Source organism: Myxine glutinosa, chromosome 7 (assembly GCF_964187855.1).
Source record: "Myxine glutinosa chromosome 7, kmMyxGlut1.1, whole genome shotgun sequence".
Classification (NCBI taxonomy): domain Eukaryota; kingdom Metazoa; phylum Chordata; class Myxini; order Myxiniformes; family Myxinidae; genus Myxine; species Myxine glutinosa.
The window spans coordinates 40711693-40736617 of record NC_136267.1 but is presented as its reverse complement, the minus strand read 5'-3'; the positions used below and the strand labels follow the sequence as shown (position 1 = coordinate 40736617).

The 24925-nt window shown below is 43.8% G+C and overlaps 2 protein-coding genes across 2 annotated transcripts in view; both read left to right on the top strand.

The window, feature by feature from the left end:
- LOC144893056 (fibrillin-2-like) overlaps positions 1-21571 on the top strand; it is a 46553-nt gene extending 24982 nt beyond the window's left edge. Inside the window, exons 3-14 of the mRNA XM_078782677.1 lie at positions 3565-3684; positions 7738-7863; positions 13024-13146; positions 14375-14497; positions 14683-14835; positions 16379-16504; positions 16647-16772; positions 17172-17291; positions 17938-18075; positions 19319-19369; positions 19802-19927; positions 21507-21571. Coding sequence (XP_078638803.1) covers positions 3565-3684; positions 7738-7863; positions 13024-13146; positions 14375-14497; positions 14683-14835; positions 16379-16504; positions 16647-16772; positions 17172-17291; positions 17938-18075; positions 19319-19369; positions 19802-19927; positions 21507-21571 — 1397 coding nt within the window. The remainder of the gene's footprint in view (positions 1-3564; positions 3685-7737; positions 7864-13023; positions 13147-14374; positions 14498-14682; positions 14836-16378; positions 16505-16646; positions 16773-17171; positions 17292-17937; positions 18076-19318; positions 19370-19801; positions 19928-21506) is intronic.
- Positions 19810-24925, top strand: part of LOC137416542 (fibrillin-2-like) — a 96255-nt gene continuing 91139 nt past the window's right edge. The window contains exons 1-5 of the mRNA XM_078781561.1: positions 19810-19927; positions 21866-22090; positions 22319-22444; positions 24098-24226; positions 24431-24556. Coding sequence (XP_078637687.1) covers positions 22423-22444; positions 24098-24226; positions 24431-24556 — 277 coding nt within the window. The 5' untranslated portion in view covers positions 19810-19927; positions 21866-22090; positions 22319-22422. The remainder of the gene's footprint in view (positions 19928-21865; positions 22091-22318; positions 22445-24097; positions 24227-24430; positions 24557-24925) is intronic.

Here is a 24925-nt window from a genome sequence, read left to right as displayed (position 1 = left end):
TTTGTGTCGCTTTTAACCCTCCTAGTACCGCAGTGTTCCTTTGAACCTGCTCCACTAACTCCGTTTGTCCCTCTGTCAGCTGCTCCACCTCCTCCGTCAGATCTTCTATTCCCCCTTGTAACTTTGCCGTATTATTTCTCACCTCTTTCTCCATACGCTTCTCACCTCGCTTTACCTCCTCGCGTAGCCCCGAGACCTCCTCACTCACACCTCGTCGTATCTCCTCCTTCATCTCCTCCATCTCCCTTGTAGATGCCACCCTCATCTGTCCCAATTCATCCCTCTGAGCATCCAGTTTACTTTCTAACCCGATTTGCACCTCCTCTATCTGGTTCCCCATTCGTTTGATTTCCCTGGCAGATTGTTCCCCTATTTCCCGCAATTTGTCTTCCATCCTATTTTCTAACCCCATTAACCCCTTTTTCACCTCTTTTATCCCATTGTCTAACCCCTCAAATTTCTTGTCTAATCCCTCACCGGTACCCCTCGCTTCGTCCCTCATTACCCCCATTTGGCCCTCCAATCGCTCACCCAATCGCTCACTATCAGCCCTCATTTGCTCACTATTAGCATCCATCCGGTTCCCCATTTTGGCTTCCAATTGCTCACTATTCTTGTCCATAAGGGCCTTCATTTGGATCATAAAGAGATTCCAATCCACCACTGGCGCTGCTACGGTCGCGGGTGCGGCAAAATTTGGTGCCGCTACACCCACATGCGCGAGGACGCCATTTTGTGCGTCTGATACTCCCTCAACCGCCTCCTCATTGCTCCCCTCCATTTGATCCTGGGTTACTCCTAACCCCTCCTCTATCTCACCCACCGGCATCCCGTCGCCTTGACCAGCCATGGCGCGATTTCAAAATTCGGGTTTTATTTCTTTAAAACACAATTTCGGCAGCTTATAATTTTGAGCGCGTTAAGCGCGCTTCGGGTCCAATCCCACTTCCCGACACCAATTGTTACTGATCGCGGTTTAGATGTTACTTTGCCGAGCGAAGGCTCCGCGACCGAACAGTTATTCCCCGATTAGAACCCGATTCCACCCAAACGTTGGCCGGATCGCACCGCGGCTGCTCAATGAGGGAAAAGACTAAAACGACGAATGCAAAGAGGAAGACGAAGGCAAAGAAAGGTTTGGAAATACTACTGAATTTATTTACTATTTACACACATAAGCAAAAAGCAAGCAGTCACGTTTATTTACAACACATAAGACGCAGGTGACACAGTGCAAATACTAGCTTATACAGACTTAATTAAATACCCAGGGACAAGACACACAGAACAAACTCACGTACACAAGAAGGGTGGAGGAAAGGAATGAATGCTGGAAGGAGGAATGGGAAGGTTCAGCTGGGGCAGATGGTTCGGGCTTGATCCCGCACGGGACGTCGGCTGGACCTCGACGGCCACCGATGCCACCGCTATCTGGTCCCCGCGGGGTAACGGGTTGAAGCTGCCTGGTGAAGTCAACGCTGCTTGTGGAGCCAAAGCTGCTTCTCTGGCTCACCTCAGGGCGCGTCTGCCGTCTCTGGCGCAACTGCTGGTAATTGACCTTGAACCTTCTCTCTCTTGGCCCTGGTGTCTCCTCACCACCGACAACTCAACGCAACCAACGCAACCCCTGACCACTCAACGCCACCACTGACCACCACTGACGACCAACCCAACCACTGACCACCACTGACGACCCACTCACGACCAACCCAACCACTGACCACCACTGACCACCACTGACGACCAACTCACTTGCTTCTTGCGTGCGCGCCTTTTATAACGCCTCCGGCGATTAAGCCGCCGGCCTTCAGGACACGCCCATCGGGGTGCTCACCTCGGCCCTGGTTGGTCGCGCGACCCTCTGGCTCCGCCCTTGATGACGACGGGCGGGCACGCCTTTCTTCCCCGACCCGAGCACATGTTCAATGGTGGTTTTGGAGGGGATGTAATATTGGCAATCGCGAGAGGGGATGTAACAGGAAATGGAGATTTTGGGGATGGGAATGAAAGGGGATCTATTCTCTTTCACTGGTGCAATGGAGTACTTCAATTAATGGGAGACACAGCCTTACCCTAAAACACAGAATAAGAGATAACTATCAAACAGGGGTATTCTATTATTTGGCTGACGTGTATGCTTGTGGACTAATTATGGGATGCCCTTTCACCTTTACACAGCTCCGGAGGCAGGGGGGCGCAGAATAAACAATAATAACAATTCACACAATCAAAAAAAATATACAGTTCTCATATCCGCAACACTGCACCCTCCTCCTCTTAGGCACGTCCCGGGCCTACAACTTTTATTTAGTGTGACACGTAGGTGTGTTTTTGTGCATGTGTATATATGTGTGTGTCTGTATGTGTATATGTGTGTGTGTGTGTGTGTGTGTGTGTGTGTATATGTGTGTGTGTGTATGTGTGTGTGTGTATGTGTGTGTGTATGTATGTGTGTGTGTGGGTGTACATGTGTGTATGTGTATATATATATATATGTGTGTGCATATGTGTGCATGTGTGTCGGTGTACATGTGTGTGTACACGTGTTTATGTGTGTGTATATATGTGTGTATGTGTATATATGTGTGTCTATGTGTATATATGTGTGTCTGTATGTGTATATATATGTGTGTGCATGTGTGTGGGTGTACATGTGTGTACGTGTGTGTGTGTGTATGTGTCTGTGTGTGTATATGTGTATGTGTGTGCATGTGTGTGTATCTATATGTGTATATGTGTGTATGTGTATATGCATGTGTCGGTGTACATGTGTGTGTACGTGTGCGTGCGTGTGTGTGTGTGTGTGGATGTGTGTTTGCGTGTGTGTGTGTGTGTGTATATATGTGTGTGTATGTGTATATGTGTGTATATGTGTATGTGTGTCGGTGTACGTGTGTGTGTGTGTGTGTGTGTGTGTGTGTGTGTTATTGTGAAACAGGTGCAGCATCTAACTCAATATGTCGAAATGTCACACACGTCCATGCCCGTGGGATTCCCACGGGTGACCCCACTAGTATATATATTATATATATTGTTCCAGACCAGCTTGCATTCATTCCTGGCCAATTCTACAAAAGAATTGGATTCTCACGGAAAGTGTTTTTGTAATCACAGAAAACAGGCAATGTATATGCACAGAGCCGTTGTTGGCACAGTGAATTACAATTTTTGAGAAGCTTGATTTTGGCTTTTTACACAAAAAAATGATTTCCTAATAATAATGGTCATTGGTATCAATCCTGACCATTGTGGCAAAGATAGCGTCATACTTGTGTATTGTTGAACTCTTCTCTGTTTTCTCATGACAGAAGGATCTAACCAATAATAGCTTTGAAATTAATTACAATAAAAGGTTTCTAAAAATGCTTCTCGATCATGATGTGTATAAGTGCTACGCAATTCCTCTCTGTATGTAACATCGATTTGTCTTTCTTAAGTTTCATGTAATATGTTCCGGTATTTATCTTTCTAACATGTAAGGCTCTTAAGTGCGATAAAATAAAGGAAATGTAATTTTCCCTGGAATATTCTTTCTTTCCCCACCCCAACCTCACCATGTTCCAGATGTAGATGAATGTGCATGCAGCCCTTGTGTACATGGAGATTGTGTGAACACTCCTGGCACTTTCCAGTGCCGCTGCCATGTTGGCTTTCAGAGTACTCTCACAAAGCAGGCATGTATCGGTGAGTGCGAGGAGCAAATACATGCACCCCAGTTTGAGGTGTATAAATTTAACAATGGATCATTCAAGTTTGTCTTTTCCTCAACGCACTTTCCTTCTTGATAGTTTATATTCTTGATTCATTCCTTCTACCCTTCTCCCTGGCCAGCATTGCTATAATTTGCATTAACCTAACTGGGATGACACGCGTACTGACGTAAAGACTACCGAAGCCCAAATGACTACGTCATGCAGAATAAGCCGCAGATGAGGAACATTAAATTTGGCATATTGGGGCCTCCTCTTGAGATGTTTTGAAACCGTTCCCTATTCACTGGAGTCATTTTAGAATAGGCATTTGGGAATATGGGAAGGGAGCTGTTTTTGTCTGGCAGCTGAGTGCCGTCAACTTTCCCTACGTTCCTGCATTTGCCCCTACACTTGGGACATTCATCATGTTTGTCGAGCTGATTCATATTTTCATTGGGCCAAGGAGAAATGCAGAGTGAAACACGTTTCTGCCGTGCCGCCTCCATTGTCTGCAGTCTTTCCTATCCGCAATTGCAGAATTCCACGGTTTAATAAGATTTCACTGGACATGTGACGGGGGAAAGAAGCAAAAGTTGTTATGATTTTAATTCTTTTTGATTCTAGGCCACGGGAGTTATCTAAATGTCTGCTATGGTCTCATCTCTCGTTACATGGTTTGAATATCATGCCGATGTGGCCGTTATAAGGTACGAGTTTCTTAGCTCACATATGGCAGGGTGACCATAAAACATAATGTCTGTATTGCTTGGTTTTAAGCTAGCAGTTAATAAGGAGGTTTGATAGAATGTTTCAGTCATGATGAAATTTTATGTTTCTTAATCACAAACCAAGTGTCTGTCTCAATTGGTGACTAGAACGCCACTCAGTAGAGCGCATACTCCCGCCGTGGGTCAAGTTGGAATAATACGTTTTGTTTAACATCCCCTCTCCCCAAAACAATAAATGAAAAAGAAAGTAGGCCCTAACTGTAAGATAATTTATTTTGATATATCTCGGAATTAGAGGAGAAAAACATCATTTAAGAATAAGAATAAAAGCTTTAATGCAGTAAAACAGAAAAAATCATTCCCAAAAAAATTTCCCCAAAAAATTCCTGGATCCGGAATAATATCCTGAGCTTCACCAAAAACGAATCAATTCTTCCTTATCCCAAGGGCAATCATCCCACCAACTTTCATCCAAATCCGTTCAGAACTTTTCCAGATATCTTGTTCACAAACACACGAACACACACACACGGACGGACACGATCGAATGTGTTACTCCCTAGCAGGAGTAATAAACCTGAAAATCGCAGAGCCAGAACCAGAATTATTTATTTGGTCTGGGAAGCCCATGCAAGGTTTCTTCTTCTTCAGCCTCTCACAACCCTGGGTGAATATGCGATCTTTTTTTTAAAAGTTGGAATTTTGCCAAATCTGTTTTATTCGTTTGTTAATACACCTCAGCCATTGACAAATCTGGAACTAAGTCTTTATAAGTTCATCAAATACTGACACCGCGAATGACATTCGCTGAGCTAAATGTTGATATCTCTTCTGAGGTAAAAAAAAAAAAAACAGTTTTAAAGCATTATACATATCAAACGATACATTTTATGAAACGGGGAAACCTAATACACACTTTGGTGGTTTTAAAATGACAGAATATGTCTTTATTAGAAAAAAAAAATGAACATTGAAGACGACGCTGCTAAAAAAATACACCGCTCTAACACATAACCACGAGTTTAAACTACATTTGCAACAAATATGAAAACTATTTTCATATCACAATGTTAAATATAGAATATATAGAAGATAATGTTAAAAAAAATGAGCCCTATCTTCCAATGGTAAAAAAATCCTCCAAAAAATTCCTGGATCGGGAATAATATCCTGAGCTTCACCAAAAACTAATCAATTCTTCCTTATCCCAAGGGCAATCATCCCACCAACTTTCATCCAAATCCGTTCAGAACTTTTCCAGATATCTTGTTCACGAACACACACACACACACACACGGACACGAGTGAATGCATTACTCCCTGGTGGGAGTAAATATAGGTTTCCTTGTAATTGGCAAAAGAAAAGCCGTCAGAGTGGCAGGATTGCCTCAGAGTATACACACTAGTCTCTGAGCTCTCTGACCTAGGTTTGAATCCCGACCCACCTATAAACTCTTATCCTGATTTTTCTCATATAGGGATGGCAATTCATCAATATGTGTGTTGTCCCTCGGATGGACGTCAAACTATGTGTTCTGTCTGCTAGCATTCATTACTGCACGCACGCTAAGTGAAAATCAGGGTTAAGCAATTTGTTCACTTTTCTGTCTGTCCGTCTGCAAACACACACACATATTTTAGGTAGTAGGTTGTAGACATCAACCGCCTAGGGTAGTACTACCGTCCTGACTCAGGAGCGTTAAAGTGGTGCCCGGGACCATCTTACACTCTCCGCGTCAGGATTGCTGGTCTTACTTTCTGTCTCACTCAAACTATAGCTACCGGACTAGATTCAATCTCTCTTTGTTGCAAACAAACACCATACGCTTTTCTTCTCTTTTATTTCAGGTCCAGCCTCGATGAGGGCTATACATTCTGTGCCTGGATTCTCCAACATTTAGAAACTAAAAAAACGCCAGTTTATGATTGAGGAACAACTTGATTTGAATTGAATGTTGTATTTTGAACATGAATTGAAAAACGAACCTGGAGCTTAGCATTACTATAGCTCTGATTTTGTCCCAATCGCACATGCAGAGAGGAGTGGGATAATATTTATTTTATCCTGTGTGCTTGTCTAGTAGTCAAACAAAATTGAAAATCATTCCAAACAGTAAACGTACTGTTTTTAGGGACATCATAAAGGACACAAACAGGCACAAATATCTAATGTAACGCGTTAAATAAGGAGGTATAAAAGACACTGCATCAATGGCGGTAAACTTCCAGATTTTTTTCTATGACTTTTAAAATATCAATTTTATTTCAATTGAGTTATATACTTGAATAATGTAGAGCACAAATCGCCTTTTTGACACTTTCAAACCCCTTCCGTTTAGCAATACTTGGACAAAGTATTACGGCCTTTTACATCATCACGACCAATCAAATTTGCCGCTCGTAGACCCCGCCCATGGCCTTGTTTCTCAAAACAGCGTGGGATAATGTTTGCTGCAAACTCTCTAGTTTATGGATGTTAATGATTCATAAAGATTGTGGACTTTTGAGGACGTTGGTGTCCTTCGCAAAGAGTCGACTAGTTATCGTCGGCACCTCGACTAAATTTCAAATTCCTGCACACTCAGTAGTGTGTCCTCCATCAGAGTAGTGACCCATCCAGGATTTTAACCATTCCCAAGAGACTGCCTTGGGAAAATTGACACTGTATAGAGTAAGGTACATTGATGCTGGTGATTATGATGTTGAGAGGCTTTCAAATCGTCAAATAGTAACGTTGAGGAGGAATTTGAGGGTTAATAATCAGCAAGCAAACCTAGATTTGAAAAATATAAATGGAAATTTTAGGAACATCACTTAGTTGACTATATTTCTGAAGTTTCGAGCGCATGGCTTGTCAGGTATCTTCCGCTGGCCTTGCGACTTCACATAGTGCTGCTCTCATATTCAGATGAATCTAATTGCCCTTATGGAATTTTTCACAATTTTAACATTACAGAGACACAGCTGGCAAAAAGATAAATCCAAGTTTATTTACTCAGAAGCCTAGGCTCAGAAAATATCTGCGTGGCAAATAATGTCAGGTTGATGAAGTGACAAGCAGCGTGGAGGGCAGCAGGCAGACAAGTAACATGCAGACAAAACAGTTCGCATGACAAGACAATACTGCAGGGAGACGGAGGGGCCGGGTTAGTGAGAATAGTAAATCGGTTCAGGCACTTCCTGGTTTATTTTTTATTACCTGCCCTTTTGGTGTGACATTATTATGGCAGGTGTGAAGTCGACTTTGATTCAGCAAAAGTTCATCCAAACTCTATTGATTGTCGTGTTGCCACATGTTTGTGGTGTTGCCTTTGCAGACATCGATGAATGCATCCAAAATGGGCAGCTGTGCAGTAAGGGGCGCTGTGCCAACACTGATGGAAGTTTCCAATGCATCTGTAACGCTGGTTTTGAACTCATGTCTGATGGAAAGAACTGTGTTGGTGAGGACTTCTCAGCTGCTCCCCTTTGTAAATTGATGGATATCAAAGTTATTAGGATGCTCAATGAGTTTGATCCCAAAATGCAGTTGATTCACTTTGCTAAACCCTCACTGAGGGTGGGGGGGGGGGGGGGGGGTTGTTGAAGGGTGCAGCATACCATCTTTCGAATGGGAATGTAAAGCAAGCTGTCATGTCTGCGTTAAAGTTACAATATGAGTTCCCTTACAAGGCACTTCAACACAGGAGGAGACCATGAGGCCCAAGGAGCTTGTACAATGGTTGCCAACCTATGGTTGTTTTCTGTGCTCTATCCTTTTAAAATGCTAAGTGTTTAAAAAAAATCATTGACACTATTATGCCATCCGGTCTGATCTGACACTGATTATTATGCCACTGGGTCCGATATTAAGGATCCTATGGTTGTCGGTTTAAGGGATCCCATGGTTCCTTTAGTAGGTGATAGTGTGCCGGTATCCAGGCCAAAATTTCTGCTAGAGGTTAACCATATAATTAGCATTTCCTGCACAAGCTGTGTGGGAGTGCATGTGCATAATGTGGACGTGATACAAGCATGACAAATGTTACGTGCTCCTCCCCGACCCCCTGGTCACGGTGTACCTCCGAGCCCCGAGAGGAGCCACGGCAGAAAAATGTGTTATTCCATGTCAAAAATTAATATTGAAACCACACCAATGGTTATCAACAAACAAATATTGTATTAAAAATCACACAAGAATAACGATACAACAATAATAGCAATCAACAATACAATCAACACATCTTATGATGGTACCATCAGCTAGGATAAGATAACTCACTGTGCTCCAAGTGAGTGAAAAAGAACACTCCCCAATGTCTCTATAGCTCCAAGGTGATCCCCTCCAGCGAGCGTCAGAGCAATATCGAATCGAAACCCGAACCCCGTTCAGATGACGGGCTCAGTCACACCGCCAAAACAGCAGACAGGCGTAGGTGGCCGAAGCGGCGCAAAAAGTCACGTGGTCCAAAACCGCATAAGGCAAACTCGAGGAGGAATGGGAAATGCAAAGGCGCCGTCCCGGTATGAACGTCCACGGTTCACCGTCGGCGAACCGCAAATTAATCTTCAAACTCCGCGTTGCACACACACATCCCATATAAATGACTGAATGGTGAAAAAGGCTGACGCGAAGCAAAGACCTTTTGCGATGAGCAAAGCGCGAGTGTCAAAATGGCCGACGGCTCGTACTTGAGTCGCAAAGACCCGGCGATGATTCTTCAGAATCTCAACGCCAAACCTGACCATGCAGGTTTATCAATCCCAGTGATAACACCTATCGTAGGACTTCCTTTCAAGGAAACTCAAAGTTCACTCGCGACTTTCGTTCGACAACACTCGCTCCGGAGCTTGAAGCGACCCGCTTCTTGTCCGACTTTTTCCCCGCCTTCTTCTCTCTCCTCTTCTTCCTCCTCTTCCGGTTCCCGATCCGGTTTCCTGTTTCATTTAACATTAACCTTTTTACCTTTTGACAATAATAATGGCTATTTCCCTCAAACAATAATAATAATAATACATAGAACCAGAAATGATTCAAGTGGATGAAAACCACAACACCAGAAGTGACGAATCCGTAACACTTCCCCCCCTCAAGAAATAAAGTTTGAACATAGTGAAAACGTTCTTTGTAGGCAAAACTCTCCCAACAAACAAAAGTAAACTTACACCCAAATCATCAATTCCCGTGAGCAACGATAATCAATATTCCCCAAAAATAAAGCAACAAAACTTCAAACAACCTACAGAGATTTCCAAAGTTAATTCACTCTGGACAAAGCATCAGCAACGACATTGTCCCTGCCCTTTACATGCTCAATTTCCCAGTTGAACTCCTGCAAAGCCAAACTCCATCTCATCAACCTCTGATTTTTATTTTTAGTTTCTTTTGAATGAAGGTTAAGGGGTTGTGATCAAAACTCCAAAGTCAAGCAAATCTATAGCACTTTTTCCGGGAGGCCAAGCTGAGAGCCAGGTTCCATGGTGGTTGGGTGGTGAGGCCTGGAAGTATTCACTACATGGACGCCTTCAGGAATGTGGAGTTCACGGTTAATCCGTGTAGGAAAGTTCACTACATGGATGCCTTTAGGAACGTGGAGTTCACTGTTAATCCATGTAGGAAAGTTCACTACATGGACGCCTTTAGGACCGTGGCGTTCACGGTTAATCCGTGTAGGAATCTTGGCTTGGCTGTTCCGCAGCATTCAGTGCTTCAACTCTTCCTAACTTTCATAATAATCACGGTTGGACCGCTTGTCGCTGCAGTCACGTGAATAGCGGTCTCCTTCTCAGCCACTACCCTGATAATCATCCCTTCGGGAGCTGCCGTAACTCTGGGAGCCTCCATAGTAATATCGACTGCGGCCACCACCAAAACTACTACTCCCACCCCGGGAGCCATAGGCACCCCTGAAACTACCTCCACATTTTCCTCCTCTGTAGCCCCCTCGACGCCTATGGCCTGCCTTCTCTACTGTTATGGTCCGACCATCCAAATCCTTGCCATTCAAATCCTTTTCTGCATCTTTGGCGTCCTTTGTGTTTTCAAATGTGACAAAGCCAAATCCTCTTGACTTTTGCGTCTCCCTGTCTTTTATCAGCAGCACTTCCAAGAGCGGTCCATATTTGCCGAAGACAGAGTCCAGAACATCTTCCCTTGTTTTGAAGTCCAATCCACCTACAAAGAGCTTGCCAACATTGCTTACATCCCTGACTTGTGTGTGCTGACACTTAGTTTCAGGGTACTTCCTCTTCTCTTCAGGGCACTTCCTACCCATAGCACGAGTCACGGTACAGGATGGAAAGATACCTGGAATCTCCTGCTCTACCTGTGCGGTGTTATTTTCCACACTAGGCTTTTCAACAAACATCGGTTACCAGAAACTTGACCACCGGCCAAATCATTCCCGATAACAAAAGATACTCCCTCTACAAGAAGAGTGGCTTGTAAACCTACGGTGACCGGTCCTGACACCAAATCAGACTGCAAATGGATGACATGAAGTGGGGCTTTAACATAGCCACCAACCCCCTGTAAACGAACACTGACACCAGTTGCCGTCTTCTCTGACAATGGCAAAATGCCCTCAAGCATCAAAGATTGATGTGCTCCTGTGTCCCTCAATATCCTAACAGGCCTCTGGTTCGTTAAGTCTCCATCCAGTGACACAAACCCCTCTGAAATAAATGGTTTGTAACCCTCTTGAACAAGGTCGTTCTGTGACGCCGTAACTTTGGCATGGGAACCCTCACAAGGCTCTGTCCTCCAAGGACGATTTCTCACATTTGCCAATGCATTCGGAGTTGTCGTGGTCCAAAACCGTCGCTTTGGAGGCCGACGAAATTTTTCAAAAATTGGAAAATTTTTGTGTGAAGGTTAACAGGTGCTAACGGATAGTCACCATGGTGTTTGACGCAGAAACATTTGCGGCGTCCCCTAGTGAGGCACAGTTCCAAGCGTTAAAAAAATCGGAACTCTTGATATTGGCCAGACATTTTAACTTGGAGGTCCGAGTTAATATGAAGAAAGCAGAGATGCAGACATTGATGATAGAATCTCTGGTGGGACAAGGAACATGGAAAGAGGTAGCCTTGGATTGGTTACCCGAGGAACAAGAAAATGTGGAGCTCTGGAAAATGTGGATGACATGAAGTGGGAGGTTAGGGTTGTTAGAAAAAAATTCAAAATTTGGGAATTTTGGGAATGTTAGGGAATTCTTTCCCAGACAAAATTTAGGGAATTTAATCCACAGTACGAGATTTAGGGAATTTAATCAGCAAAGCCGAGCCCCCAATTTCTCCACAGTACGAGCCCCCAATTTCAATCTGGGTCAATCCCGGACGAATACCCAATTTCGAGCCCACGAGTCAATTGGACGAGCCCCCAATTTCTCTTACGTGCTCCTCCCCGACCCCCTGGTCACGGTGTACCTCCGAGCCCCGAGAGGAGCCACGGCAGAAAAATGTGTTATTCCGTGTCCAAAATTAATATTGAAACCACACCAATGGTTATCAACAAACAAATATTGTATTAAAAATCACACAAGAATAACGATACAACAATAATAGCAATCAACAATACAATCAACACATCTTATGATGGTACCATCAGCTAGGATAAGATAACTCACTGTGCTCCAAGTGAGTGAAAAAGAACACTCCCCAATGTCTCTATAGCTCCAAGGTGATCCCCTCCGGCGAGCGTCAGAGCGATATCGAATCGAAACCCGAACCCCGTTCAGATGAAGGGCTCAGTCACACCGCCAAAACAGCAGACAGGCGTAGGTGCCGAAGCGGCGCAAAAAGTCACGTGGTCCAAAACCGCGTAAGGCAAACTCGAGGAGGAATTGGAAATCCAAAGGCACCCTTCCGGTATGAACGTTCACGGTTCACCGTCGGCGAACCGCAAATTAATCTTCAAACTCCGCGTTGCACACACACATCCCAGATAGACGACTGAATGGTGATAAAGGCTGACGCGAAGCAAAGACCTTTTGCGATGAGCAAAGCGCGAGTGTCAAAATTGCCGACGGCTCATACTTGAGTCGCAACGACCCGTCGCAACGACCCGGCGATGATTCTTCAGAATCCCAACGCCAAACCTGACCATGCAGGTTTATCAATCCCAGTGATAACACCTATCACAGGACTTCCTTTCAAGGAAACTCAAAGTTCACTCGCGACTTTCGTTCGACAACGCTCGCTCCGGAGCTTGAAGCGACCCGCTTCTTGTCTGACTTTTTCCCCACCTTCTTCCCTCTCCTCTTCTTCCTCATATTCCGATTCCCGATCCGGTTTCCTGTTTCATTTAACATTAACCTTTTTACCTCTTGACAATAATAATGGCTATTTCCTTCAAACAATGATAATAATAATACATAGAACCAGAAATGTTTCAAGTGGATGAAAACCACAACACCGGAAGTGACGAATCCGTAACACAAACCAAATGCGCTTTACCTGGACCTAAAATTACTTTTTTGATACTTGAAATAACCATTTTGGCTAAGCAGTTGGACTATATTGAACAGCAAAGTTGATGCAAAATAAGAAGTAGGTAGGACTGCTGTAGAAGGTTATTGAGGCCTTCCCAAAACATAATCACATGGCATTGTTTTTCTCCACAGATCAGGACGAGTGTGCAACAACCAACATGTGTTTGAATGGCATGTGTATTAATGAAGACGGCAGCTTCAAATGCATCTGCAAGCCAGGATTTGTCCTTGCACCAAGCGGTCGATATTGCATCGGTGTGGGATTCATATAAACATCATTACAATAACCATATTTTTCTTAAACTACAAACACTAAAAATAGCGGTTTCCAGGTATCATATTATAGACTCAGGCGATATCGTTTTTATTTTTTGTAGATTTGCAAGGAGCTTTTGTTGCATTTTGTGATTAAACACAAGAGCACATTTGCACCTTGCAGTAGAGTATATACATCTGGTGACACCAGGGCACACACAGTCTGATAGGAACTCCCTTTTGGTGAAACTCCAAAGCTCCTGGCTCGCTGCTCACCTCCACTCATTTGTTCCTCTTTTCTCTCGCTTGTGGGTCCAACTTGCTCTGTCTGTTCAGTCCCTTTCTTCCCTTTCAGTGCCTCACGGTGGCTGTTCACCCCTCAGGTCATCCCCCATCCATACTCATGATCTTTTCTACCCCGGTTAACACTACCCAAACCCACTCCTTCCTTTCCAGATTATTGTATTTCATCCCCAGTTCTTCCCTACCTCTTCTTGCTGTGTTTGAGCTTGTATCCAGCTTGTTCACTCCCTGTATCCTCCTTTGCTTATTCTCATTCTTCCTCAAAGTGTCCCTCTGATATGTCCCTCTACCGTCTACCCTATTGTTGGTACTTTTCCCAACTTTCCCCTGTGTTCTGTTCTGTCCAGTGTTATAGCTCTTCCACGAGCCTGGACTTTGTATACAAAAGATAAAAATGCAACTTTGGCTGTGAAACACTTGATCCGGAGAAAGATATGTGAAATAAATTCGATGTTTGCCACAATCTCACACTCAATGTAAGCTTCGTTTTTAAGCATCATTTGCTAGCTGTGCAGATTCAGGTTGCATCATAGTGAGGGAATTAACATTTACATTTTCTTTACACCTGTTTAAGCAGCGCCCACGCTTTAACACTAATTGCTCTTTGAAGAGGATGGAAACACAAGCATGCACATTGTTACACATTTCTAACGCACACTGACTCAATAATTCTTATGATAACATCCAAAATTTTCCTGTTCCTTTTTCTTTTTAATCCTTTTTAGTTTTCTGTGCCCTTTCAACTACAAACTGATGTTTTTTTCTGGCTTTGACGAGGATTCTTTTGGACCTTGGCAGTTGTCCGAGCTGTTTTCCATTCTTGTTAATCCCACTGTTTTAACATGATGATGATTTGGTTTTAAAACCTGTTCGTGTTGGCTTTGATTTTGTACTTGTGCCTTTGTTTGATTGTTTTTGCCAACAGATGTAGACGAGTGTTCCACACCGGGGATCTGCATGAATGGCCGCTGCGTCAACTCGGAAGGGTCCTTCCAGTGTGAATGCTCACCTGGCCTTGTCATCAGCATGGATGGGCGCGTGTGTGTGGGTGTGCCACGCATTCGCACTTTGTCGATGCCACATATGTTAGCTTTGGCCAGACGTGATGAAGAGTTAAACATGTATGGGCTGTCTAAAATATGTCGAATGACGATTGTGTATTGTTTGGACAACCTGACTACCCTGCTAGAGTTCCACGACAATGCTTTTCTCGTGTGCATTTTTCCACCGCAGACACGCACATGCGCAGTACATGCTATGGAGGCATCAAAAAGGGAGTATGCCAGCGTCCTTTCCCCGGAGCCGTGACAAAGTCGGAGTGTTGTTGTGCCAACACAGATTACAGCTTTGGAGAACCTTGTCGGCCATGTCCTGGGAAAAACTCTGGTACACCTGTTTGAATTAACCATCACTGAACCTTAATTCCAACTTGGTTTTTTTTCCAAAAAATATGCATATCCACTTGGTTTGCAGGACATCTTCAGTTGATAGTACATGGTCACCATTGAGCTTTCTAGGGTGAGCTGGATCCCTGAGAGGGTCAAATCGAATTAAACCCTGCATCTTGGGGTGTTGCATCTTTGAGCATGCTGTTCTTTGAACACAAATGTAAAGATGACTATTCCATCTGCGTTTCAGTTGTGGATGTCGAAGATCCCGTGATATCTCTCTAAGTGAATAGGCCACTTCTGTGCTGGCACCTCTTTGCAAAATTCTGTGGTCGGGTGCAATAACTGTGTACAGTATACACAACTTCCAGGTTCATGGAGAAGGTAGAACATACAATGGATCAGAATGTAACAGAACAAAAGGAACAGTATAACAAAGTGTGGAGAAACACGCCAAGAGTAGAGATGAGGGACAAAATCGAGGGAGACTTGCAGGAATAAGAGATGCGGGGAAGAATGAGGGTTAGGGGAGGATAAATGGGGTGGACAAGATGGACACAGCCCAAATTCTCAGCAATAAAAAAATGGAAACCTGAAAAGAGGTGGGCTTGGGGTGGGTTAATGGGCGTAGAAAAGATCATGGGTTTTGGATAGGGGATGATCTGAGATGTTTTTGAACAGCTCTCGTGAATCCCTGGAGGGAATAATTCCATTGAAGAGAATGTGGAAGTTGGTTCCACAGGTGTAAAAAAAAGACCGAATTATGCATGGAGGTGAGCAGCGACGTTGGAATTAGGTAGTTTCACCAGAAGGTGGTTGCTGGCAGACCGGGTACACCCTGCAGGTACATCACAAGGGGGAGGGGAGAGGAGGGGACTGAGCATGGAAAGAGCAGAAGGTGCAAGGCCAGAAATGAGGCGGTAAAAGACAGTGAGACCACCGACCTGTCTGCAATGTGAAAGTGATAGAGTGCATAGACCCAGCTTCATTGCGGGAGACTCCAATGATGCAATGATCTTGAAGGGCTTGGTTTCCACGGAAAAGGTTTATTTGGAGGTTTCCATGGTTTCTGTATAATTTGCACTCCCTGCAGTTGGCATCATTGATGTGAATAGGAACAAGCATGATGTGATACATGAAATGGCCTTATCTGCACCTTAATAACCATGTGATACCTTGTGTTAAGTCACATTACATATGTGTTTCTCAAGTCCTCTTCCCTGCTCCCTATTTGCCATAGCGGAGTTTCAATCCCTGTGCAGCAGTGGTGTCGGAATTACGGCGGATGGACGAGGTATATTGCATATTCAATGGAACATCATAAGTCTCAGGATACGAGTCTAGGCCTTCAGTGAACATGATTGTATATCGCTTAACCTGACACTAAAAGTTCAAGAGCTACGTACTTTGTGACTTTATAGTCTGCAACAGGAATTATAATTCCCATTGCGACCTCGTTCAAATATACAATAAAGCTGTGTTGTACCTGCACATTACTTGCCATAAGAATCCTACAATGAAGTAAACTATTATTCCGGCAGATATAAATGAGTGTTCATTGGATCCCGACATCTGTCCCAATGGCATGTGCGAGAACCTGCGCGGCGGGTATCGCTGTGTATGCAACACTGGATATGAAGCCGATATCTCTGGAAGGAGGTGTATTGGTATGGAGCGGGCCATGGCGGGAATGGGGGGGATCTAGAGGGGTTGGTGGGGAGGTTAAAAATAACAACCTCAAAGGCTGAACGAGGAAATGAAGCTTCATTTAAATTCTTCCTTTCTGGATCTTTTCGTCATTTTCTCCAGATATTGATGAATGCGCCAGAAGTCCCTTGCTATGCGACAATGGCCTGTGTCGTAACACCCCGGGGAGCTACAGCTGTTCATGTCCACAGGGTTATTCTTTCAATCCAGACACAGACACCTGTGAAGGTGAGAATAACATTGTGCCCTCTCTATCTGTATCTATCTGTATGGGTGCTGCATTATATCAAGATGGAGACTCGAGAGTTAGAGAAGAAAGTTTGACTATTTTGTAACACCTCTATTTTGTGGCGTTCGGACACTTGATGGCCGAGATACCATTCATGAGTTTTTGAGATGCACAAGCTTCAGTGTCAGCATCTCAGAGTCACCAACTAGAGAGAAGGGGTTAAACCCGTCTTATTTTGTCTTATTAGAGAGAAGCTTATTTTGCGCTCATCAAAATGATGTTTTGGCGATCGGACGTGAAATATCATTGCCGAGATTACTGGCGAGATGGTGTCGTAATCAAAAAATGATTGTTCTTCATGTAATTACTCTTCCTTCTCTGGGTTTCGCCACCGGCAGACGTTAACGAGTGTGAAGCCAACCCTTGCGTCAACGGTTACTGCAAGAACACCGCCGGATCCTTTGTGTGCGAATGTTCGACCGGAACGAAGGTCGACGACACTGGAACCATCTGTATCGGTATGAGTTCTGCAGCACAAAATGCTTGAAATTCTTCTATCGCCATCATGCAGTTCTTCATGAAACTAATGCGTCCTCCTCGAATGTGTATCATATGACGTGGTGCCTGTCTTTGATTACCTGTCTTTGACTTTGATCATACTTCCTGTTTTATTAGGTGTTCATCATGCTTCATGATGTTTCCGGCTGTGTTTCTTCTCCTGTTTTATGTATTACGTTGCATAATCTTTTGCATTTTTATTATTTTGCTTTTCCTCGATGAATGTCGATTTGTAGATGGGCACATTTGTACTGCGGGACACAAAGGTGATGCTCATTAGTGGGGAATGTCAGAAGAACGACAATGCAGTGACGTGTGGACTTCATTCTGGACTATGTGGTTAACATGCACCAGGTGTTATATATTTACCCTTCCAATATAGGGGAAGTAGGGAGGGGTGGCTTCACTTGCCTGCAGTAGACAACAAGACATGCCATTTTGATCATTGTCTTGTCCTTTTGGTTGGCATTGTTTGTGAGTAAGGCCAGTGGGTGGTGTCTATGAGCAGAACCATGGAGGAAATGTGTGGGAGGAGAGGAGGCTGTTGTAACGAGCCAGGCTTGTCACCTCTGTTCTGCAATTCCAACTACTTGTTTCTGGGTGCAGATAGTGTGAAGGGTACCTGCTGGATGCAAATATTAGACAATCGTTGTGAAGTGAACATTAATGGTGGAACTATGAAGTCAGAGTGCTGTGCGACATTGGGTGCTGCCTGGGGAAGTCCTTGCGAGCCTTGTGAACTTGGTAAGACCCTCTTTTCTTAAGCGATATGCAGACATTTTGATTAGAACCTGACCGTTTTTTTGTCATGTGCTTACCTTGATTTTTGTTTTTAGCTCACCTGGAACGAAGTTTAGGGGAGCTTATGCGATGGCGCGTCGTCAGTCCGTCCGTTAGTCCCTCAGTCCGTAAACACTTGCAACTTCGTCTCCAAAACCGCTGGAGGGATTGTCACCAAACTTGGCACAAGTGATATATGTTGTGTTGTGACTAAAGTTTGTTAACGGCATTTAAAAAATCTGGGTCTAAGGGGGCTTACCGGGGGTCAAAGTGGATCCAGGTTTGACCTCCCAAAATAGAGATTTGCTTTCTTCTCTGAAACCACACATACAATTTCGATGAAACTTGACCACAACCTTCATCACCCATGATGTACCAAAGTTTGTTCACGGCATTAAAAAAATCTGCCCCTTTGGGTGTCTACTTTGGGTGTTGCCCCCAAAATAGGTATTTTCTCTCTTCTCAGAAACTACACACGCAATTTCAATGGTACTTCACCACAACCTTCAGCACGCGTGATGTACCAATGTTTGTTCAAGGTATTAGAAAAATTGGGGTCTGAGGAGGTATACAGGGTTGTGGGAGGGGGGGTTGCCCCCAAAATAGGTATTTTATTGTTTGTTTGTTTGTTTAAAGTCTTATGATTATGTTAGTATGATTCTACTTGCTGCCCTGTCTTCTTGCAATCATTGAAATTGGTTTAAAATACCTTTAGTCATGCAGTATACTGTTTATTCTACCACGTGAGCACCAGGGGTATTACTATTGCCCCTATGTTTTTTTTCATTACTAAAAAAGAACATACAGCTACAAAATTTCACACCCTTTCACCTGAACGTAACCTTTGATGCTATTCAGAAACATTTGACTGATCTGTCTTTATCTTTTCTGAGGAATACTAGACTTTGTCAAGCCTAATGGCGGTCTGCATTGACAGACAATTCAAACGACAGGTTTTATCTCCCGGAAGTTGATGAAAGTATGCTAACCCCTATAGGAATCCCTTCCAGTTGACAACGCACGGTTGATTAAGCATATCATTTTAACTTTTCTGTACTAACCTTGAAGATGTGAAAAAAAAAAATTGTGAACTTTTTTCTGCCGCTATTTATGATCATGCCATTTTTATCATGATGGGTCATACATACTTGTCATCATTACTGCGTTGATGGTTGTAGTTCTCACGCGGGTGCACGTCTGTGTACAGATTCCGGGTGCCCGCAAGGCTTCTCACGATCTCACAGCAAAAACTGCAAAGGCAAGTCGTGCTCTATCTGTTGCAACTTCAACTAGAACGTCACTCGGTATAGTGCATACCTCCGCCATGCTGAACAGTTTACGTTTTGTATCCCACCGATAGGCCGGATCCGGATTTTCACCACAAAATTGAATCATTTGTCATTGCCAAACACCCAACCTGTCCACCAGGTTTCGTCCGAATCCGTCCATAACTTTTTGAGATATCCTGCTTAGAGATAGACAGATAAACAGAGGTAAAAACATAACCTCCGTCCACCTTCGGTTTGGCTGAGGTAAATATAACTTTAAAATTTGACCATGCTGATACATACAACTTGAGTATTAAATGGACTTAAGGCTTTATCTCAAAAGTAAGGAGAGACACATCCACAGAGAAGCCTGAAAGTCCTCTGACCTACTCACTGGATGATCCTTTGATGTATGTCCACAGACGTGAATGAGTGTGAGGTGTTCCCCGGTGTGTGTCACAATGGACGGTGTGTCAACACGCATGGTTCCTTCCACTGCTCGTGCCCAGAGGGACTCAGCCTGGATAGGAGTGAACGTTCCTGTGTCGGTGAGTCATTACAACCCCACCAGTTTTCATGTTTGCTGTTGTCAAAAGTATGAAAATAATAATATGAATACGCATTGCGTAGAGTAAGAGCTTCGTCGACAATAGTCAGTCGATCGAGTACGCAGCCATCGCAAACATCTGTAGGCCTAGGCCTAGCTAGGCTAGGTTGTTTGATCTTGGGCTTAGAATTAAAATTCAAATTAATTTTATTGAATGGATAGATTGGGATAGAATGCAGGACTTACCTACTGTAGGCTATATGGTCTAGACTTCTAGTCGACTGAACCAGGTACATAGGTCCGACTGGCAGGTACGTACTGAAATCGGTGTACCTGGCTGAAATGAAGTCGGTGTAGCTGGTGGAAAACTGAAGCCGGTGTAGCTGGCATAAATGATGAGCGGTTTCGAATTCAAAATCCGTTCTGTATAGTACTGTATTGTAATTTATTGATTTTAATCTCCAGGTGAAAATAATTTTAATCAACAGGTGAAAATAATTTATCGGTCACGCCAGACCAAAGCAAAATCACGTGAGCAAGATGCTTTTATGAAAAGGCGAACAATAAATGAATAAATGAATTCATGTATATATATATACTGTATATATATATATATATATATGTATATTGATTTTAATCACCAGGTGAAAATAATTTATCGGTCGCGCCAGACCAAAGCAAGATCACGTGAGCAAGATGGCGGATCATGGAAGGGACAATATGGCGGATCATGGAAGGGACAATATGGCGGATCATGGAAGGGACAATATGGTGGATCATGGAAGGGACAAGATGGCGGATCATGGAAGGGACATTTCAAATGACAACATGAAATTTTGTTCCCGAGGGAATGGGGAAAAGTTTGAATTTTTTTTTTGTGAAATTTGAAATGAAAGTGAACTTTTGAATGGATTTACATATACATGCAATTGCCATAGAGGTTCGCTTACGAAGCTCTCTAATAATATGCTACATTGTCATAATATCCAATTAGAACTCTTCTATTGTCGGGGTTCAAATACATCACTCGATTGTGTAGCTCGTTGACATTGATTGTAACTGAATTTCAAGAATGATGAGATGTTAACACTTAGAGTACGGATGATGTCCAGTGCCGCAACCCTCGAAAAAGTTTTGTGTACTGATGATGTTACTACACGTCATCAACTATACCTATAAATAGATCGTCAGTACGTGGTTGCATTCCCGTACCAAAATGCCAAATTAATCCCATACCGGGGGTATTTTTATCAAAAAAAAATCCCGTACTCAAAGGGTTAATCATGGAGTTTGTCAGAAAGAAACATTCAAGATGCTGAAAGTTGTTTAATGTCAGAGTTGACAGAGCAAGACAAACTATACATTGGGGGGCAAATGTCACAAGGATATACACAAGGAACTTTAACATGAGAGGAGGCCGTTTGGCCCACCGTGCCTGTGTGTCATCAACACGAGACCACAGACATAGTCTATGAACAAGAAGTCTAAATTATTTTTGTAAAGACGATTAGAATTGCTTGCGAATGCAGAAAAGGCTTTGTTGTTTTTGTTTTTTCAATAAATATAATATATTTCCCTAGGTGTCTCGGAAAATGTAGCATCAGAAGTGCGATGCAGATGCTTGAACTGTAGTGAACTGGGTTGAAAATGACAAATCTGAAATGAAAAGGTGAACAATTGAAGCAGCCGACGATGCTAATTGGCCAATATATCGGATAAAATAACTCGTGTCTAAATGAAGGTCATTGATGGCCACACAGGCCCAAATTGCTAGATTTAGGAAAATGAATCGACCAGCCAGGAATTCTGGTAGAGGTTTAGGAGCCTGCATTTAGACCTGCACCCATTTAAGAATGTTGACTAGATTGGCATCACGTGTCCTTCCTTTCAAAGACCGGAGGGTGACTGACATGACACGATAAACTCTGCTTGATCGCAGACTTACGTCAGGAGCAATGCTTCCTATCATGGGACGACGGTGAGTGCAACCTTCCAAGCGCTCGTCTCCGGCACGACGCATGCTGCTGCTCTCTGGGTACGGCGTGGGGCTCAGCCTGCGAAGAGTGTCCGACTCCCGGAAGTCCTGAATTCCAGTTGATTTGCCCCCGCGGCCCAGGTTTTTCAAACCGGGGTGACGTACTTGCTGGGAAGGCATTGTTTAAAGGTACGGCCAGCAATTGTTGCCTAGCAGGAAACGGGTTAAAATGGTTAACGTATATTAATTATGTTATCATTGTTCCCTGGACATTGTTTACCATCTCATCGTTAGGAATTCGGGTCAGTTAACCACCCTCAAGGATGGAACTACGGTTGTTTAATAAATGTAGTGTCCTCAAATACATTGTTTTTAAATAATTCTGGACGTTTGTGTCCCACAACTCATGAATGACAGACATCAATGAGTGCAAGGTGTTCTCATCACTGTGCGACAACGGAAAATGCCGTAACACAGTGGGAAGTTTCCGCTGCCGCTGCCAAGATGGATTTGCGCTGGACATGGAGGAGAGGAATTGCACAGGTAAGACCAAAGAGGAACTGATCTAGACTGTGTCGGCCATATCAAGCGACATTTCATCGAGACTGGAAATATAGGATATTAGCAGAAGTACCCGGCGTTGCCGGGCGGGGGAGGGGACGGTAGGGAGGGGGAGGAGGGGCGGGGGGAGGAGAGGGGGGAAGGGGGTTAGAGGGGGGAAGGGGGAGGGAGGGGGGAAAGGGGAGGGGGAGAGGGGGGGAGGGGGGGAGGGGGGAAGGTTAAGTGTGTTGCCGATCAGGAAGAAGAAAAAGCCGTACTACCAACTTCGTATACTTCCAGAATTGTTTGATTTATTTGTATTCAAATGTCTGGTGATTGTTTTGTATTTATTTATGTGAATGTGTACTTGTATATAACTGTCATTAATTTTAAAAGGCTTAGGCACTATCAAGCGATTTTTTTTTTTTTTTTGATTTGCAGGAATTCCCACATTTGCAGGAATTCCCACTTTTTTACTCCTGTCCTTTTTTTTTTTTACTCCAAAAAAACGAACTTTTGTTTTTCTATTTATTATTATTATTATTTTTTGCCGAAAACACTCTCAGGCACTCACTGATGAAACTCTGAAAGTTTGATGAAGATCCGTTCAGCCATCTCTAAATAAAACGCGGACACACACACAGACAACTCGCGTTTATATATATATACTAGCCGAAAGCACCCGGCGTTGCCCGGGTTCTTTTTGAATGAATTTACTACTATAATTCAGCTTTTACTCGCGGCCATAGAAGATTGACTACTATAATTCAGCTCAGCTTTTAATTGCGAAATGGGCCCAGCCCGGCCAAAGCGGCCTCGACCGGCCTTGCCACCTAGCCTATAACCTTCCCAGGGCCCGTCCCGACATTTTTGGTTCTTTTTGAATGAATTTACTACTATAAATCAGCTTTTACTCACGGCCGTAGAAGATTGACTACTATAATTCAGCTCAGCTTTTAATTGCGAAATGGGCCCGGCCCGGCCGAGGTGGGCCTTGACCGGCCTCGCCACCTAGCCTTTAACCTTCCCAGGGCCCGTCCCGACATTTTTGGTTCTTTTTGAATGAATTTACAACTATAATTCAGCTTTTACTCACGGCCGTAGAAGATTGACTACTATAATTCAGCTCAGCTTTTAATTGCGAAATGGGCCCGGCCCGGCCGAGGTGGGCCTTGACCGGCCTCGCCACCTAGCCTTTAACCTTCCCGGGGCCCGTCCCGACATTTTTTGTATTTGAGGTTTCCTCCTATCTTTCACCATTCAGCAGATTAGCGCGTGCAGACAAACAAACAAACAAACAAACAAAAACTTTCTTTTATATATATAGATAAATCGCGATTTAAATTTAATTCAGAAAATGGATCCAGACGTCTATTCTCTTTCAAACATTCAAACCGACAGAGGTAGTTATTTATCACAGCATCTGTAGAAGTTTCACCCTTTTACTCAACTCCGTTTCGCTGTTATTTGGTGGAGCAAAAAGTCAACTGAGCTTTGTAGATATTTCGATAAAAACCTGAAGATGCCAATGAGAAAAGTTCATTCTTTCTTGACATCATCACACAGGAGAGAAAATAACAGTATTGTTTTTGTCCCGTTCCCACTACGTTTAACTCATTCGTCCATGTCGGTTTCTCTGTACACGTGTGAGTTCAGATATAGACGAATGCCGGATTTCACCAGACCTCTGTGGCCAAGGGACCTGTGTGAACATGGCAGGAAGCTTTGAGTGCGAATGTTTCGAAGGCTACGAAAGTGGCTTCATGATGATGAAGAATTGCATGGGTAAGAGTCTGGAGCGTCTCGGCAGCAACGGCCCGTAGATGGTGCGCGTGGTCTGACCACGTTGTTGTTTCAGTGTGCGGTGAACACCTTGATTACATTCGTACTTCTTCTTTTCAGTCTTCATTTTCGTCATCTTCTGTCCCTTTTCCTCGCTGTTTATCTCTTTCTCCTTGATGTATTTCTACCCTGCCTTGGTTATTCCAGATATCGACGAATGTGAGCGAGATCCCATGCTGTGCCGTGGTGGGACGTGCGTGAACACCGAGGGGAGTTTCAAATGCCTCTGTACTCCTGGCCACCAGCTCAATCCAGATGGGACGGCTTGCATTGGTAAACATAACCAATATATGTGGGATAACGATGTTGCTTTAAGATTCATTCCACACCTTGTCAAGCCTGGTGATGAATTTTGTCTTTTGTTTATAGCTCTTTACCCTGGTGTTGGGCTAGCGGCTAGGGTGCCGGCTTCGGATCGTAGGATCCTGGGTTCGAATCCCGGTCGATCGCTGAATTAACGGCTAGGGGGGTTGACTCAGCCTGTCATTCTTCCGAGGTCGGCAAATTGAGTACCAGTTCACTGGTAATTCCCTGGTTGTCGTTAAAGGCGGCAAAAAGGGTTGGCGTCAGGAAGGGCATCCGGCCGTAAAACATTGCTTCAAAAAGGGGACCGAAAAACAACAACAACCACGGTTCCCGAAA